Source organism: Rhineura floridana, chromosome 16, assembly GCF_030035675.1.
Source record: "Rhineura floridana isolate rRhiFlo1 chromosome 16, rRhiFlo1.hap2, whole genome shotgun sequence".
Lineage (NCBI taxonomy): Eukaryota > Metazoa > Chordata > Lepidosauria > Squamata > Rhineuridae > Rhineura > Rhineura floridana.
The window spans coordinates 37991394-38009875 of record NC_084495.1 but is presented as its reverse complement, the minus strand read 5'-3'; the positions used below and the strand labels follow the sequence as shown (position 1 = coordinate 38009875).

At 51.4% G+C, this 18482-nt stretch overlaps 1 protein-coding gene across 5 annotated transcripts in view; it reads left to right on the top strand.

Moving 5' to 3' along the window:
• The window catches only part of KLF8 (KLF transcription factor 8), a 70919-nt gene extending 58533 nt beyond the window's left edge, over positions 1 to 12386 (top strand). For 4 of the 5 annotated variants that reach the window (XM_061598308.1, XM_061598312.1, XM_061598311.1 and 1 more), the window contains 4 exons: positions 901 to 1471; positions 2884 to 2986; positions 4008 to 4144; positions 6733 to 8261. In XM_061598308.1, the coding sequence (XP_061454292.1) occupies positions 901 to 1471; positions 2884 to 2986; positions 4008 to 4144; positions 6733 to 6914 (993 nt within the window). In that variant the 3' untranslated portion in view covers positions 6915 to 8261. Of the gene's footprint in view, positions 1 to 900; positions 1472 to 2883; positions 2987 to 4007; positions 4145 to 6732; positions 8262 to 12017 lie in introns of those variants that run through there. The other variant, XM_061598309.1, reaches the window with a different exon arrangement.
• The last annotated feature ends 6096 nt before the right edge of the window (positions 12387 to 18482 follow it).

The window sequence follows — 18482 nt, the reverse complement described above, 5'->3', positions numbered from 1 at the left end:
CCCCACCTGCTCTTCTGGGGAGGGAGGAAGGGGCTCTGTGCCAACCTTCTCTCTACAGCCGGAAATGTCAAGGTTGCCTCCCAGTGATGCTCCCGCCCCACCCACCTCCTAAGCCTGGCTTCTGTGGCTTCCGGTGGGTGGCCTGGCTTTTCTCCAGCCCCACGGCACCTCGCTCTGCCCCCTTCTCTGCAAAGGGGTTGTTGCAGATTGCCGTTGCTGAGCAGATCTCTAAATGAGATGGACTGTGCTGCTTACAGCTGCCTTGCCCCACCCCGCCCCCTATCCTGGTGCTCCAGCAAGGGGTAGGGGCTGCCCTCTGTCTTTCTGAATGGCCGAGCCAGCCTGCATCTGCTGGCACTCCGGAGAGGGGGAGCCTTCTCCCCGAAATCCCAGGTGCCCACCTTCTGCTTCGTCAGGTTGCATAGGAACTGCAGCTTGTGGCTGGGCCCCCCGAAGAGCCCCTTCCTGCGTTCTTTCTGCGTTCACACACACACACACTGTCACACTCTTGCAACCGGGTGAGAATTCTCTGCCTGAGGTTGCTAAAGTCCCTTGCAAAACTACTGTTCCCAGAGTTCTTTGTGGGGAGCAGCCATGACGGTTGAGCAGCTTCAGATTTGTAGCCTGGACCTGTTCCAGCTGTGCTTCTTTTCCCATCCTCCCTTCCCCATTGCAGAGTCTCAAAAGAATGACCCCCCTTCCTGGCTCAACAAGGGCTGTTCATGCCAAGTCCTCCCCCCATGCCCTGAAACCTCCTCCTCTGGGCCACCTCCTCACCATGCCTTGCTCCCTGGCATGGCAGGGCTGGTGTTTGTGCGGCACTCACTCCCCCAGGTGGAGGCCGCAGATAATGCCTCGTGGGCTGCGAAGAGTTCATTGGTGCTTCTCTTCCCTCTGCAGGCTGCCGGCTTTGCCCGCAGCAAGGCTCTGCCCAAGATGAGTTCCTCGTCACTGTTGGAGGACAGCTCCATCGAGCCGCCGGTGCTACTGAGTGACATCAAGACGGAGCCTCCAGAGGAGCTGCTGGCCAGCGACTGCAACCAGCCCCAGGCCGAGCCGGTGGACTTGTCCCTCAACAAGCCCAAGGCCTCCCTGCAGCCCCCGCAGCTGCCCCCCTCTTGCCTGCTGCCGTCGGCCGTCCGCTCCCCGTCCATGCTGGCCACACCCCCCATCCAGGCCCCTGTGGTCTCCATGTCGCCCACAGGCCTTGGCTCCTCCTCCGCTGCCATCCCAGCCGTGCTCTCTCCGGGCTCCATCCTCGCTTCCACCCAGGGCAGCGGCGGGCAGCAGATCCTGCACGTCATCCACACCATCCCCTCTGTCAACCTGCCCAGCAAGATGGGCAACCTGCAGACCATCCCGGTTGTGGTACAGTCCCTGCCTGTGGTCTACACCACCATGCCCAGCGACGGCGTCACCGCTGCCATCACTGTGCCGCTTATTGGTGGTGACGGCAAGAATGCCGGATCCGGTGAGGCCCTGCTCCCTTGACTTGCCATTGGCACCCTGGCGGGGTCACTTGGTTCCCACTCGCCTCCCTTTTTATGTCCCTGGTGCAGCCACCCCCAATCTCTCGGTCTCCCGACCCTCCTCAGGGGCTGCCAACTCTTTATCCTAGGGCTTGGGGCCTGACTCCCACTGTTCGGGTCAGCTGGATGAACCCCAACAGGGTCAGACAGGACTGGCACCTGACATGCCGGGGCCCTTGGGCACCTTCTTGTCCCATGCCCTGGCACGTGCGCACACACACACACGCACCTACCTGTCTCTCACAGGGAGGGAGCTTCTTCCGACCACCAGTTCGCTGGCTCCAACTCTCTTGTCTTTTGTGGCTGTGTGGGTTGCCATGCACACTCATCGGTGCCATCAACCAAGATTGTGGTGGAGGCTTCAGCCCCTTAGGGAAACCTTGGCCGCCATCTTGGTTAATGGCAGTCCTGCCCGCGCAGCCGCAAAAAACAGGAGAGGTGGGTAGGTGGAGCCAGTGAATGGGCAGGCGGAAGAAGCTCCCTGTCTGCGATCCATGGCACCTACTCTGCCGTGGATGGCGGAAAAGGAGCGCTACTCCTCCCCCACCGTTTTGAGAGGCCCCACAGGGGCCTCTGTGTCTCCAGGGCCCTCAGCCAGGGCCCAACCTGGCAGCCCTTTGGGACCGGCCCTGGGGTCAGAGAGAGCGTAGGATAAAGAGAGCTTTCTGCATTTCCTCTCATGCTCCCAATATGGGGGAGGGTAGTTAGCTGCAGCAGGAATGGTGCCCTGACGGATGTGCTTCCTTCTTCCGTATCCGAAGGGCTACATGGGTGGAATGAGGGCCTGTCCAGATTACCCTGACACAGAGTCAGGGTAAGCCAGTCTTTCTGTCCTTTCCCTGGAGGTGGGAATGAAATGGTGGAGTCCTGGTCTGACTTCAGGTGGGTGGTTGCATCTTTGAATGCTTCTTTATGTGAGGAAAAACTCCCCACAAGCAGAAAACTGCCACAACAGGGAGCAGGCAGAGATATAACCTCCTTCCTGATGTGCTAGATTTTTCTTGCAGGGTTGTTTTTTTTAACATGATGGAGTATTCAGTAATTGCACCCCCACCGATAATAATCTGAAGAGGCAGAATTCACTCTGCTACCTCTTTCTGCTCCGTATGTAGATCGGACTCACTGTACATGCCTGAAGGCCTTTTTTAGGGAGGGGAAGAACATACGGTGGGGAGGGGAGAATCGGAAATCAGAGGTGTTTGGCTCTGCCTTCCTCCTTTACTCTCCAAGACTGTGCCTTGTTCCGACTAGCCAAGTCCCATCCAGCTGCTTTCATTCTGCAGCCTGTTAAGATCCGTGGCTGCCTGGCTCTCTGCCTTGGCTTCCTCTGAGCGGGTTTCCATTTTCTCTGCAGTGAAAGTTGACCCCAGCTCCATGTGCCCAGTTGAGATCAACAGCGACAGCGAGGACAGTGCCTCTGAGAGCGGCCCGGCCTCCTTTCCTGACCTGCAGAGAGAGTGAGTATTGGCCCCGAGGAGGAGCCGCCAGAGCTGCATTTGCAGACTCTGACCAGAGGGTTGCTTTACACAAACAGTCTTTCCAGGAAGAAGGGGTGCTCCCAGCAGTCATTGTTAAGGGGGGGCGGCGGCAGGCGGCTTTTTTGAGTGAACAATGGGAAACCAAAAGCAGCCTGGGATCGGAGTGAGGCGGGAGGGGACTCCAATCCCCTGCCCCCTTTTGCAGATTGAACATATCAAGCCCAATTTATATGCAGTTGCAGATTGCAAACATGTTATATTTATTTAACAAGATTTATATACCACTTAATTAACAAAAACTGCCAAGTGGTATACATAAAAAAACAGAAAATACTCATGGAATAATAATGATGATAATAATCCTCTCACAGAGTGGTATCCAAGCTTGACTTAAAAAAGCAATTATAACAACTAAACTAACAGCAAAGACAGCAGGGCATAATTCAAATAATACCACAGTGTCCGCAGCAGAGCCCTCGTCCATTGTATGTACCAAAAGACTGGATGAATCGGCATGTCTTTATGGTGAGCACTCAGATTGCCCCCTTGCCCCCAGGCTATGGCTGGAAGGCAGCCCAGGCCACCCGCTTGCTGAATCGAAGTAGGTCTGGGTCTGGTCAGCAAGTACCTGGATGGGAGTCTGGCTGGAGACCACATGTATGCTGCCTTGGGTTCCTTGATGAAAGGAAGGCGTGATGTGATTATAAGAAAATAAATAAGTAATATGATAGCTGATCTCTCTTTTTGAGATCCTTTTGGGGGGTGGAAAATGTGGCAGCTGACACTCAAGGCTGCACATGGACACTGCCTGGATCAGAATTTGACCTCTTCATGGGACCTGCAAATGCAGTTATTTGGGATCCTTCTGAGTGCAGGTGGATTGTGGGAAGTCACAGTGGGGAAAGTGGTTTTGTTTGGCCAGTGACTGGACTTTTTTGAGTTGTGGCAGTGTGTGACCCCCTCCCCGCCCCACTCTCTTCTTTCCTTGATCTCTTGCTAGCCTCTCGGTTGGGCGCATGCAGCGGGCTGAGTCCCCAGACCTAAAGAAGAGGCGGATTCACCAGTGTGACTTTGAGGGCTGCAACAAAGTTTACACAAAGAGCTCACACTTGAAAGCACACCGGAGGATACACACAGGTAGGTGTTTGCAAAATGGAGCCTCTCTTTGGCCGTCTTCCATTGAAAAATCATTCCCTGCTCCCAATTCTTTCAGGTACAGTTACATACTTCATGTACCTGGGAAGGTGGTATCTGCTGTTTGGTTGCTATAGGAAAGGGCCTTTTGGCAAGGCAGGATGTGGACCCATCTAGCCCAGGACTGTTTCCTCTGTTTCCCAGGCTTCTAACCATGTTTTAAAATCTGGAGGTCCCCAGGGATTGAACCTGGGACTTCGTGTGTGCAAAGTATGTCCTCTGCGTCTGACCTCTTGTGTATGCCCCTCTTGTTTGCTTTTCCATCCTCACTGGTTTTTGGCCCCTTCACTTCCTGCTTCCCAGATCCCTGTGACTGGAACAGCACCCCCTCTTTCTTCCTCGCTTTCTTGCTTGCTCACCTCAGAGCCGTTCCTCTCTTTCTCCTGCTTTCTTAGGGCTTCCTAGACTTGTCCCAGCCAATCAGGGATTATATGTTGCATTGCATAGCCAACCGACTTTGACTATGTGAAGACAATTGGGGCAAAGCTGCTTGGACTGGCCATGTGGACTATCCTGCCAGTCAGGTTGCTTTTTTGCACTTCTCTGCATGAGTGAACATTTTGCTCCCCTTTTGATGTAGCCCCCCCCCCAAAAGAAAACCCAGGGAAGGGGACACACTGTGCTTCTGCTGATGGTTTTTGTGAAGAGTACCCAGCCCTTCTTGCAGCTCAGCCCTAAAAGTTATTGTTGGTGGAAATGAAGCATTGCAGAGAAATCTTCTGCCCACTAGATGGCCCACTGAGGGCGTTGTGAGGTCAAGGTACGTTGCACAAATGGCTGAACTTTCAAGGCTCCTTTGCCAAAGATTAAGGCATCTCCTGAGTTCTCCAAGCTCCGCTTCCCTCAGTAGCCCCAATCCACCATTGCCCTATTTGTGGATGCACAGAGGGAAGTGGAGCCAGAAGCCCCCTACAAACCATGCGGGCTGCCTCCTTTTTTTCAGTTGATGCCTGGAGGCTCAGATCTGCAGCTGCCAATGTGCTTCGTCTGCTGACATCAGCAACCCGTTCTAACAACTCCGTTCCATCCTTGAGATCCTCCCACACAGGTATCCTAGCAACCTGTTCCATTCTCCAGGTTGGAATCCTCTCAGCCCTCCTGTATCTTAGCAACTCCTCCCCCCTTGGCCAGCCTACATGGTTTCCCCCTCACCTTTCTTCCTGTCTTCCTCCTCGCAAGCAAAAATACCCCTTTGCAGATCTCTGGCTCCTTCTGTCGCCCCTGGATGCAAGCAGGGAACACCAGACCAGCTAACAGAAGGCTAAAAATCTGGGATGCCCCCTCTCTCCTCCCCCCCTCCTGGTTGGCTGAGAGAGGCCAGATCAGAGCCCTCCTTCCCTGCGTGGCTGCCTTCACTTGCCTTTAATGAGGCTGATCACGCTTCAGAGTGGGTTTCACTTTTCTGCGCTCTGGTCTTGGGAGGTGGGCCGAGTGGAGTGAGTGAGGCAGCTACAGTTCGGTGGGTCCTACGTTTTGAGAAGAAAGTAAGTCATGAGAAAGGGCAGCCTTTCCGACTAGAGTTTTTTGGGTTTTTTTTTTAAGCAGTCTTTTGTTTGTGGTGTGGCAGACTAGTATTTTAGCTTTGCATGCAGAGGGTCTCAGGTTTAGTTCCTGGCAACATCTCCAGTGGAAAAGGATTTTGGATGGCAGGACTGGGGAAAGAGCCTGTTTCTGCCCGAGGCACCGTCAGTCAGCAAGATGGACCAACAACCAGACTCCGTGCAAGGCAGCTTTATTACATTTGTATCCCACCTTTCCTCGAAGAGTGGCGTTCTCTCCCACCCCATTTTAACCTCACAACGGTCCTGTGAGGGGATGTGCTGAGGAATAGAGGCTTGGTGACAAGGTCACCAAGTGAGCTTCATGCCCATGTGGGGATTTGAACCCAGTTTACACCAGTCCTAGCCTGACATTCTAAGCATTACGGCTCTCAATATTCTTATGTTCAGCCAAGCACTGAAGGGAACCCAGAGGTCATCTAGTCCAACACACACGCACAGAGGTGCCCATGGCCTCTGGTCCAATACCTACTTTGGATGCTGCAGCTTCCCACTGTCCAGACTGAACCCACTGAAATGTGCTACTGAGTATCTGGATGGGTTTTCATTGCCCTGATAGGAGTGTAGGGGAAAGAGTTTGGGAACCACTAAGTTCCAAAGCCAAGATTTGCAAGACATGCACATTAAGCAGGTATTTGAGGATTCATCTAATAAGTCCATTTATTTTGCACAGTCTCACTTTGGGATCCACCATGGTGGTAACCCAGAGGAGACTCCGCTAGGCTAAGCACTCCTGCCCAGTTGCAAAACAGGGCAGTCGAGTGGGCAGGGAAGTAGAGTTTGTGGCCAGGGGTGGATGGGAGGAATGAAACCCCAGGGAATGCAGCCCCTCGAAGCAGGCCGGGCACCCCCAAAACTTCTCTAGCCCAAGTCTGTAGCCTTGAGCATCCAGACTCTGAAATGAAAGTGGAAATTCCTGGGATTGATGGGGGGTGCCTTGACCTTCCTTCTGCCCTCTGTCACCCCCTGCAGGAGAGAAGCCGTACAAATGCACCTGGGAGGGCTGCACCTGGAAGTTTGCACGCTCCGATGAGCTGACCAGGCATTTCCGGAAGCACACGGGCATCAAGCCGTTCCGCTGCTCAGACTGTGACCGCAGCTTCTCGCGCTCTGACCACCTGGCCCTACACCGCCGTCGGCATATCATGATGTGAGGGGGCTGCTGCTGCTGCTGCCCCACCCCTGGCCATGTGCGAAGGAGAGTTGCTCCTCACAGCGGGCTGGATCCCTGCCTAGCAGCTGTGGACAGAGCGAGTCTGCATCAAGAGCTACCCTTTCCCTTCCTGGCCTTGCCACCCACAGGACTCTGTGGCAAGACCCGGGGGGGCGGGCTTGTTTGGCTGCCCAGCTTGAGCTTTGTCTCCTTGGGCAAAGCCCGGGGGCTGGCATGTGCCAGACAGCACAGGCACTTGGGGCTCCAAGCTGACTGGATTCCTCATTGGTTGGCTTGGGGGGGGCTCCCGTGGAAAGATCCATGGGGAAAAAGCCAGTGCCCCCATCTTTTCTGTGGAGTTGAATGAAATGCAGCTCTCCAGCGCTGTCTGAGCCTCTGCCCCCCCCATGTGGCAAAAGACTGGGGTGTCTTTGAGTCCTTCAGATGGTTGCAGCACAAAAACGGAATCCCTAAAAATCAGAAAGTGGGGGGGGAGGGGGGGAGGCCAGAACTTGGAATGGCTTCTGTTTAACAGTTTTAATGAGCACTGAAACAAAGTCTGTATTTGAAATTTGGCTTACGATCCATTGCTCAATCTCTGAATGTTCAGGATTGGATTTGTTTGTCATGATTCAAATATGGAATGGGGGGATGTCATTATTTGACCCCCACCCTCTTGAAGTCTTGATGTTATACAATCTCCCTTGAAACTGGCGACCTCAACTATCTCATCAAGGGACTAATTTCATGAAATTTTGCTGGAAATTTTGATTCCAGGATGATTTTTTTTTAAAATTAGACACTTTGTTTAACTTTGGGGATTTTATGTGTGTGGAGGAAGGGTCTACTTCTAATCTGGTCTGATCAATATGTGGCAGGGATGATGCCATCATCTCCTCTTCCCCCGCTTTCCTCCTCCTTGTTGGGCTGCACCCTTGTAGTTTGGGGCAGTCAGCAGACAACTGGGGGGGGCAATGATCACACGGACAACATGAAAAAGGGAAAACTTTTGCGGAACAAAGAACTGTGACGACGACAGCTAGCTTTGAGGGGGCATGTTGGGGCTCCTGTTTTTGCCTACAAAACCTGGGTCAGGAAGATGGGCAAATGCTTCCAACTTGGTGACCTGCACTTGGATGAACTTATGTGAGGTTTTTATTGTCTACAGACAGAAAGCTGGACTGAACAGCAGCCTTGAACTGTGGAACTGAACCAGGGGCCTGTTACTGTCAGAGTGCCAGGGGCGGGGGCTGCATTTGATTGACAAGACATATGTTGAGATTTTTAGACTCTGTTTTCCCTTTCCCTGCTCTTGGGGAAGTTGAATATGAACATGGTTTTCCAGAAATGCTTGGTGTGTGTCTCTCTTTCTCTCCCCCCTCCAGATTGAGGGGAAACTGCCCTGTGTGTGGCAGCTTCAAAAGGTCAGATCTGCTGTTCTGCTGCAGAATCAGGATTTGGAGGGTGGGGGGTTCAAGAGGAGCCAGGGGGCAAAGAGGCTTGAGTGGGAACTCTTGAGATCAGGGCTGACCGAAGACACTTTACTGCCTGAGGCAGGACGGCAGATGCTACCCTTGAGTCTCCCTCACCCCACTTCAAGTCAAGGGTTATAATATTCAAGGTCAGTCAAATTATATTGGCACTTGAGGCAGAATATTCAACACCTCTCCTCCCCCACTCTGGCAGTAAAGTGCCGCCCTGGGCTCCTACTAGGAGAAAGGGGAGGATATAAATCTAATAAATAAATAATAAATAAAAGTGGCAATACTGAACTAGGTAAAGAACATTTTCCTGCCCTTGCTGCCTCATTCTGCCTAATGGCAGGGCCGGCCCTGCTTGAGACAGTAGAAGCAGTGGGGGAAGGGGAAGTATTGTATGCTAAAAAGCAGGATAGGAACATTGCCCCGAGTGAGGCCATTGGCCCATCAAGCTTGGCGTTACCTACCCTGACTGGCAGCTGCTCTCCAGGTTAGAGGTTTCTCTTTAAGTCCTACCTAGAGATGCTGCCAGGGATTGAATTTGGGACCTTCTGCATGCAAAATAGGATGCTCTACCACGGAGCTATGGTCCTTTTTCAAATGCAATGTAAAGGCCACCTTCTGCTTGGGTCTGTGTATACTGGAAAGGGTGTTCTGTGCCAGTTAGCCCAAGACATTTTGCTCTTTGGAAGGGGCGAGTGTCTGTGAGCAATGCAGTGCAGTCAGTTGCAACCCCTCCCTTTGGCAGGTCCTGCCCAGGCTTCCTTTGGCTTCAGAAATTTTACCACCCATTGCTCACCTCTGCCCCCCTCCCAAAAGCCTGTCGTTGCAGCCGGTTCCAAACTGCGTGTTTGTGTGCCGTGATCCTGGATATGGTACAAACAGGCCTGTATATATTCCAAGGCAGCAGGTCTCAACGAGGTTCTTGTGCAAAGTTATCTATCATTTGTGTAACACCACAAAGAACACAGCGGGAAGTTGCCTTCTGCCCCGCCAGGTGAAGTAGCTCACTGTGCAAGTATGTGTGCGCATGAGAGAGGAGTCCGTGGCATAAGGGAGACTTGCGCACCTGCTGGGGGAGTCTCTTTTTGGCAGATTAAGCATTAAGGCAGCTTCCCCCAACCTGGTGCCCTCCACATGTTTGGGATTACCACTCCTGTTGGTCCCAGGCAACACTGGCTGGGGCTGCTGGGAGGTGTACCTGAAAGCACTGTGGAGGGCAGCAGATTGAGGGAAGGCTCCATTAAGCGGAACATGGCAAGCTGCCTTGCACCGAGTTACTGGAAACCATTGCTCCATCTAGCTCAGTATTGTCTACGCTGACTAGCAGCAGCCGGCCAGGGCTTCAGGCCAGGAGTCCTTCACATCCTGACCTGGAGACTACCTGGGGCCATTTGCATGCAAAGCAAATGCTCTCCCCGGAGCTCTGGCCCTTCTGGGAGAATCTCAACACAGGCCATATTTTGAGACCACTGAGTTGACAATGCATTTCTCTCTTACTAAATAATGGATTCTTTCCTCTGAAAGCATGTTGTGATAATGTGGGAGGCATTTCCCAAGAAGCAGGGAGTTGACACCTGTGCTTTGGACAGAAATAAATGCTTGACCCTGTTAGGCACAACTGCTGCTTTTTGCTGCAGGAGTGTCTCTGACTTGAGTTTAAGGCTCATGGTGTTTTGCACCACAGTTAAGGTCTGAATTAATGGATCACAAATTATTGAGAGCTTCCACCTTTTTTAGATATCATAAGAAGTTAAGCAGAGCCCTGGTGAATCAGGCCAGTGGCCCATCGAGTTCAGCATCCTGTTCTCACAATGACCAGCCACATGCCCTTGGGAAGCCTGCAAGCAAGACCTGAGTGCAAGAGCACTCTCCTCTCCTGCAGTTTCCAGTAGGGGTGTGCACAGGCCTCCCTATCCATCCATGGCCCTTATCTGTGGGCCTTAGGAGAGCCAATCCACCCTATCCTGAAGATAAGTCCACCTGCATTGGGTTCATCCCTGAAGTGATGGGGACAGGGCTAAGAGTTTTTTAAATTGAAAAATATGGTTTAGGGGGGAGAAGACACTATGCTTCCTTCCACCCACCCAACAGAGCAGACGGGTGCAACCAGCACCGCACAGGATGGAATCTTTCTGCTTACCAGAATGCAGGACACTTCCATCCTGCATGTTGCCGGTCACTGCTCCTTTGCAAGCGGCTTTTCTGCATGCAGAGGAGACCCCCATGAACAAGCAGTGACCAGCACCTCACTGAATGAATCCCCCTGCTTATCAGCTGATAAGCACAAAGGTTCTATTCTGGGGGGTGCTGCACCTTTGCAAACTCATGACGGCTTGGGGAGCCTGGCAGGAAGGAGGAGAGGCTGGGCAGGAAAGGCACCTCCTTTCTTCCACAAAGAGGTGCCTCCTGCTCAGAGTTTCTCTTCCCACGCGCATCCACCTCTTCCTTCTGTGCTACGCCACCGTACCTGACCTGTAGAGATCTGGGGCTATCTCAACCCAACTCGGCTGAGGCCCAAATGCCTCCAGGGAGGCCCAATCTGGCTCGGACCTCGGCTGAATACGGAGCACAGCCCTTGTTTCCAGCAACCGGTATTCAGAAGCAAACCACCTCTGACCATGGAGGCAGAGCATAGCTATTGTAGCTGGTAGCAACTGAGAGCCTCCTCCATGAATGTGTCTAATCGTCTTTTGAAGCTGTCCAGGTTGGTGGCCATCGCTGTCTCCTCTGGGAGCAAGTTCCATAACTCTGCGCTGTGTAAAAAAGTCCTTTCGTTTGACTGTCCTGAATCTTCCAGCATTCAGCTTCATTGGATGTCCACAAGTTCTAGTGTTGCTATGCGAGAGGGAGAAAAACCTTTATCTACTTTTTCCATGCCATTCATAATTGTATAGACGTCTATCAACTCTGACCTCTCTAAATTAAAAAGCCCTAAACGCTGCAACCTTTCTTCATAGGGGAGTCTATGCTGCACCCCCTCTAACATTCTGGCTGTCCTTTTCTGAACCTTTTCCAGCTCTACAATATCTTTTTGAGGTGAGGAAACCAGAACTGCACAGTATTCCAGATGTGGCCGCACCATAGATATGTATAACAGCGTTACAATAACGGCAGTTTTCTTTTCCAGACTTTTCCTTATGATCCCTAGCATGGAATTTGCCTTTTTCACAGCTGCCCCACACTGGGTCGACATCTTCATCGAGTTATACATGAATACCCGAAGGTCTCCTTCCTGGTCAGCCACCACCAGTTCAGACCTCATATAGACCCCGTTCAGAGCGTATATGTGAAATTAAGGATTTGTTTGCTCTTGCATAACTTTTGCTCTTGCATAACTTTACACTTGTTTACATTGAATTGCATTTGCCATTTTACTGCCCATTCACTCAGCGTGGAGAGACCCTTTTGGAGCGCTTCGCAATCCCTTTTTAGTTTTACAACTGTGAACAATTTAGTATCATCAGCAAACTTCCCACCTCACTGCTCACCCCGAACTTTAGATGGTTTATGAACAAGTTAAAAAGCACAGGTCCCAATACTGATCATTAGGGGACTCCACTTACTACATCTCTCCATTGAGAGAACTGTCCATTTATTCCTACTCTCTGCTTTCTGTTTCCTAGCTAGTTCCTGATCTACAAGAGAACCTGCCCTCTTATTCTGTGACTGCTTAAATCATGCCTACTTTGACGACAGAGAGTGTGATGTGTTCTTTTCAGCCAGCAGAGGGTGCTGCTGGATTCTCACAAAACTGCACGTATAAATTCTGGAGTTGCAGAGTGGGGGTTGTTCTGTTTTAGATTTACAGCTACATCAAACCTCTTGGGAAGCAAAATAGATTTATGCTGGAGTGGATTTCGTAGATCAAAGGAGAAGAGCACCCTGCAAGCAGGAAGAGTTACGTAAGCTTTGCAAGGGGAAAATAGATCAGAAACAAATGCATGATATTTATAATTGCATATTTTCAGATGTTTTAAAATACATATTTAGAAAGCTGCTTGGAATGAAAGCTTATTTTAAAAAAGAAATCAATGTAATAGCTTCTGTCTTGGAAGGGATGAGATATTCTTTGTCAGGAACATAAAGCATGATTTGATCTCTGTGTTGTGTGGGCAGTATCTGCCTCTAGTTTTCAAATTTCTGCTGTTGGTAACTGCTGATTGTGAACTGACAAACGACGTGCTCAGACTTTGCATTTAATCACATTAAGGATGTAATTAATCAACAACCTAAGAGGACAATTGAGCACAGCAGGATTGTAAACCTCATCAGACTTTGTGGTTTCAGCACCAGGAGCCAGTGAGGCGGCCCAGGATGGAGATTATGGCTGCATGGGGTGCAGTCGAGCCCCCTAAGGTCTGCATGCTGCTGCCACCACAATGTGTGTGTGACCCTGGAGGATATTCACAAATGGCATTTGCCCATGGATGAATCTTTTCTCCCATAAGTACAGCTCTATTTGTTCTGTGGGCCTGGGGCCAGGAAGGCAGTGTGGAATGTGAAATCACAGGCGGTGCAGGGAAAGAAGCCTGAGAGGAGGCCCTCAACTACTGTGCATTTAGGCCAGGTGTGGGGAACCTGCGGCAATCCACATGGTGCCTTGGGCTGGGTCCCAGTAAGGCAGCCTTCTCTAATCTGCCATGCGAATGCTCCTGTCAGCAGCCTCAACTCGGCATAGCCAATGGAGATGGTGGGAGTTGTGATCCAGTAGGATCTGGTGGGCCACAGGTTAGAGCAGACTTGAAAGACAGAGCCTACTTTGGGTCAAGATAACACCCACCTTCAGAAGGTTGAGAGAGAGCATAGGGAAGATAAAGGGCTGGAATTGGTTGGGTGCGTGTGTGTGAAGAACCAGTGGTACGTATATAGAAAAGGTTTTGTTGAAGCATAGGAGGAGTTGCTATATTTTAATGGGGTAGTAGATGATGAGCTGGTGCAGCTCTTCATAGGGACCAATGCCTGAAAGGGCCTTCAGGATTGTGCCAGGCTTGCCCTGCGTTTTTGACAACTTGTTTGCCAGCTACACCCTCTCCCCGCAGTTTCAGCACACAAAGGATTTCTTGGCTGCAGGGATGGAATCCTGGCCAATCAGGGATCCTGTCCCCATGATAGGAACCTTACTTGTGCAGAAAGCAGCTCCTTTCAGACTGAGCCAGGCATGCTTCAGCTGGGGGCTGTTGCTGGTACTTTCATTGTCAAGGGGATAGAGCTAGCCATGCACATTCACACATGCCTGAATGGGGCTAGGAAGCTGCCTTATACCAAGATGGGCCATTTGTCTATCCCAGTATTGTCCCCTCTCTGACTATCAGCAGTCCCCCAAGGGTCTCCCTCCAGCAGAGAAGGGTCTTTCCTGGCACTTGCTACTTGAGGAATTGAACCTGGGACCTTCTTCCTGCAAAGTAAGTGCTGCAGCACTGAGCAATGGGCCCTCCCTATCTGCTTCTGACCCCAGTAGGCCTCATCTTGAGGACTGGAGTATTTGTTTTATTTTAAACCCAGCTTTCAGAGGGCTTAACCTCACCTGGCAGTTTACAAAAATTATAAATGCATCACATCATTATCTTTTTGTACACCGCCCAGAGAGCCTTCGGGCTTAGGGCGGTATATAAATTAAACTAAAATAAATAAATAAATAAATCATACATACAATGGGATAAAACAAAATTCCAAAATCACCAATTTGTTAACAAAGGAAGACAGCCGTAGTAGATAAAAACAGTTGGTAAACCACCATATCATGAGGCTCCTTCACTAATCTGGCACCCTCTAGATATGCTGGACTACAACTCCCATCAGCCCCAGCCAGCACAGCTGTGTAAGGATTTAGCCTCACGCACCCTGGATATGGCTGATGGGCTGGCTAGGGCTGATGGGAGTTGTAGTCCAAGACACCTGGAGAATCCCAGGTTGACAAAGGCTGCCATAACAGAACAATGAAGGCTTTAAGGCTCTCCTAAAGGCCACAGCTATTTGCTGGGGATGGGTGTTCCAAAGATATGAGGCCACCACAAAGAAGGCCCTGTTCCTGGTAACACCTCTGGCATTGATTTTAAAGGTGCAGGTTTAGATAGCCTGAAAGTTAGCAAGAGGCAGCATAGACCAGGCCCATCTGCCTTAGTACTGTTCAGCGGCTGTGGTGCCAGCTCCCCAAGTGCCTAGAGAAGGTTTGTTCCTTCTAATAGCTGGGGACCCAGGGGTGGAGATGTTGGAATGACGGCTGTGATGAGCCGTGAGCAAGCAGCCTGCCTCCGAATGCCAGTTGTCGGTGAGCACAAGCGGGGAGAGCTGCTGTTGCACTCCAGTCCTGCTTGTGGGTTTCCCGCGGGCATCTGTTTGAGCTAGGAAGCTGCCGTGTGGCAAGGCAGAAGGTTGGTCCATCGGGCTCTGTATTGTCCACACAGTATTGTCCAGATTGCAGGCGAGGAGTCATTCCCACCCCTACCTTGAGGAGCTTTGGGGGCTTGAACCTGGGACCTTCTGTATGCAAAGCAGGCACTCTACCACTGAGCTACAGCCTTCCCTAAAGCGGTTGGCCACTATGAGAACATGATGCTGGACTAGATGTGCCTTTGGCCGGATCCAGCAGCCGGGCTCATGAGTACCTGTCCCTGAGCCACAGCTCTGGCATGGCTGTGAGGTTTCAGCCGCCCTGAATCCCAGCTGATGATCAGCTTTGTGTTGCCTGGTCAGCAGGATGGAATGTAAGGGTACGGGGCCATTGGTGGCGCATAACGTGGCACTGTGCAGCTTGGAGCACAAAGCATCTCTCTCTGTGTCCGTGGCCGCCTCTGCCTCCTCCTAGCCTTGAGCAGCTCCCTGAGAGGATTCCCACCCATCACCTTTTGATGTCTGCTAATTGCCTGCCTTCCTTTTAAGAAACCCAAGCCTGTGTGGATAGTTGCCAAGGTAACGGGCAAACAGTTGGGACTGAGGTGGTGGGTGAGGCTGGCCCACTCCTGTCCTTTGCAGAAGGGAGATGACATCCGCTCACAAGCTGGGCGGGAGCCAGGGAACCAGCTTGTGTGTGACTCCCTGTGGGAGAGAGGGAGGGGAGCGTGGGTGTGCACGCCCGAGTGCCTGTCGGTGGCCCTTTCAGTCAGAAAGATGTTGCTTGCATTTGTAAACATTTTTCTTGTGTTTTGCAGATGGTGCAACAGGGCAGTTAGTGGGGGAAGAGGGGACGGGACAGAGCAGCCTTCCCTAAGCTGCTCCCCTCCAGATAGTTTGGATTACATCTCCTATCATCAGTTGGGGGAAGCTGGGAGAGAGGCCTGGAGGTGTGTGGGTGGCGGAGTTCTTGCTTGGGAAAAGATGAACGGGAGGGGTCAGGAGAGGTGTCTTGAAAGGGGAGCAGCTCAATTCTTTTAATGTAGGGTCCCTCACTGAAAATGAACCCTATTTAGCACAACTGGGAGAAAAGTCTTTCCCCTGCGCTTCAGGATGAACTGGATATGATTAATTGCACACACCCTTTGGTTTTAGGATTGCTGCTGGTAACAGAGCTAGCTTTTCAAAAGGCTTGGCTGCCCCCACCCTGTACCCCAGGGAATGCTGCCATTCATCTTATTTTTTAACAGGTAAAAGGGATCCTGCCTCCCAATTATAGACCAACCCAAATTGTGTTTGAATTTTTACAAATATGTAGGGCAGGACAATATCTCAGCGAGGCGGTCAGGTCTCCCGCTCCCCTTGTGCATTCACTATAGCTGCCCAATTTCCCTGCTTTTAAAAGATTGATAGAAATATCTGTTGGCTATAGGTATGTTCTTAAAACACAAGGATTTTTTGCCTGTTAGTGAATACTGAAATCACTACTGTATTCAGCCTGGCCTACCTCAGAGGGCTGTTGTAAAGGCTACTGAGATAATGTGAATAAAATGCTTTGAACAGGCCAACATGTTCTGCATAAAATTGTTCACTGTGTAGTACTTTCTCCCAAGCTAAAGGCCCTTCATTATCTCAATAATCATAACCGCCCTGCAAAATTGACCTGGCTGAATAGAGCAGTGTCAGGAGATGACTGTGGAGGGGGGGGGGCTTTTCTCTGTGGTCAAGAGTTGACTGGCATCCTTTGCAGAGGTGCTACAAGGGGCTGGCAGCCCTCCCTGTTACAGAGCGGAGGAGCTGAGAGTGGCACTATTGGGGCTCACCGAATAAAACTGTGCCTGGAGTGAGCTTTGAACCGGCAGCCTTCCTGGCTCCCAGCCTTGACTGTTAAGCTATATACCCCCTTCACACAATATGTCGTTTATACGCTATGGCTGGGTAGTGTTTGGGACTCCACATACGAGGCCACCACAGAGGTCACATCATCCGTACTTTGATATCTGTCAAAAGCCAGAGAATGTTGGGGAAAATATCTGGTCTGGCTCCTTGGCTGGCTGAGCCTGACTGTCTAGTCCTCATTGACTGTTCCTTCAGGGCTCCTGTGCTGTCCTCAGGTGGCATGGCGTGGGATGTTTATGGTTTTTCCTGTCTTTCTGCAAAGGTTGAGGGGTCAGGTGCTTGCCCAAGAGCAGAGTATGACCTCCTGGAACGTTCCCAGCGGGGCCCTCTGTGCTTTGGCCCCCCTGCCGCAACCAGCATCTGCCGTGAAAGGTTTGGTGCTGCTGCTGCTGCTGGAGAACAAGCAAACTTGGCTCACCCTGGTGCAAGTTGGCTCAGGAGGGGCTTGGAAGCCTTGATGGCCTTCCTTTCCTGCACTTTGCTGTCAGAGGGAATGCCGAGGCCTTTTTAGGCTGGGATGGGGGCTGCTGCAAGATTTTATTCCAGGAATTGTATAGGTACCACTTAGAAATGGTGGTATTAAGCAGTGTACAATGGAGATACAAAAAAGGCATATAAAGGGTATAACATAGAATCCAGTGGGATATCTACTTGCTGGCTCCGCCACCCCCCACAGGATGTAGGGCAGGAGATGGGGCTCCATTTACGGGGGAGCAGCATGACCAAAAAATGGAGTGAAGGAAGCGGCTCTGGTGGTCCTTGGCTGGAGGGGGATCCATAGACTCCACCTGTCCCCAGTGAATGGTCTCCCCTCTTTTGCCTTCTGGAGATGCTTTGTGAATCTTTTGTTTGGGTGCTGTTATCATGGCTGGCTGCTGTTCCTGAGGATTTCTAGAAATTAAATCTTGTGTGTGTGTGTTTGGGGGTGAATCTTGTTTAATGCTGAACCACTAAGGTACTACTCAGCACAAGGTCTGCCCTTGCAGATGATGGTGAGAGGCGGAGGATCCTGCTGAACAAGGGATCTTCCCTCCACAGTCTGTACAGGGGATCCAGCCGCTGGAGTGCACACACGGTCATCCCTAGTACTCCCTGTCCCTTTGGACTAGAGCCTCTCCCAGCATAAAATGTTACACAGGTTAATCATTTGCATTTGCTTATTAACTCAGATGCCTTCAAAGGCAGAGTGACTGCGGTAGTGACTGCAACATGGAGACCATGGTGTCCTCCGACTTGGACAGGAGATGACTCTGCAAACCATGGTCTAGTATAGGATGGGGAACCTCAGGCCTGGAGGTCAAAGGCAGCCCTTGAGGCCTCTCTGTCCAGCATCTGGGAGTCTCCCTGGTGCTTCCCCATCCCGAGGCCCCATCCTTCACTGGCCCTGCCCTGGGTCCTCCTTGATGGCTTTGGCCTGCCTAGCATGGCTTCTCCTGGGGAAGGACCATAGCTCAATGGTGGGTGCATCAGCTTTGCATGCAGAAGGTCTCATGTTCAACCCCCAATGGCATCTCCAGGTTAGGGCTGGACTTGTCTGGAACCCTGAAGAGCTGCTGCCGGTCAGTGCAGGCAGTACTGAGCTAGATGGACCAATGGTCTGACTCAGGATAGGGAAGTTTCCTATGTAAGCTGTGAAAATGCCTTTCACTTACCTGCTGTGTGTGTGTGTGTGCGTGTGTGTGTGCACGGGGAGGTGGCAGCGTAAAAGTTGCACCAGTTCCTTTGTCTGCTTTTTGCCTCTGTCCCTTCCTACCACTGGCATGTGGCCCCTGGGAGGTCACGCATGAGGGAATATGGCCCCCAGGCTGAAAAAATTTCCCTGGTCTAGTACTTCCCCAGTCCCCAAAGGAGGGGTCCTA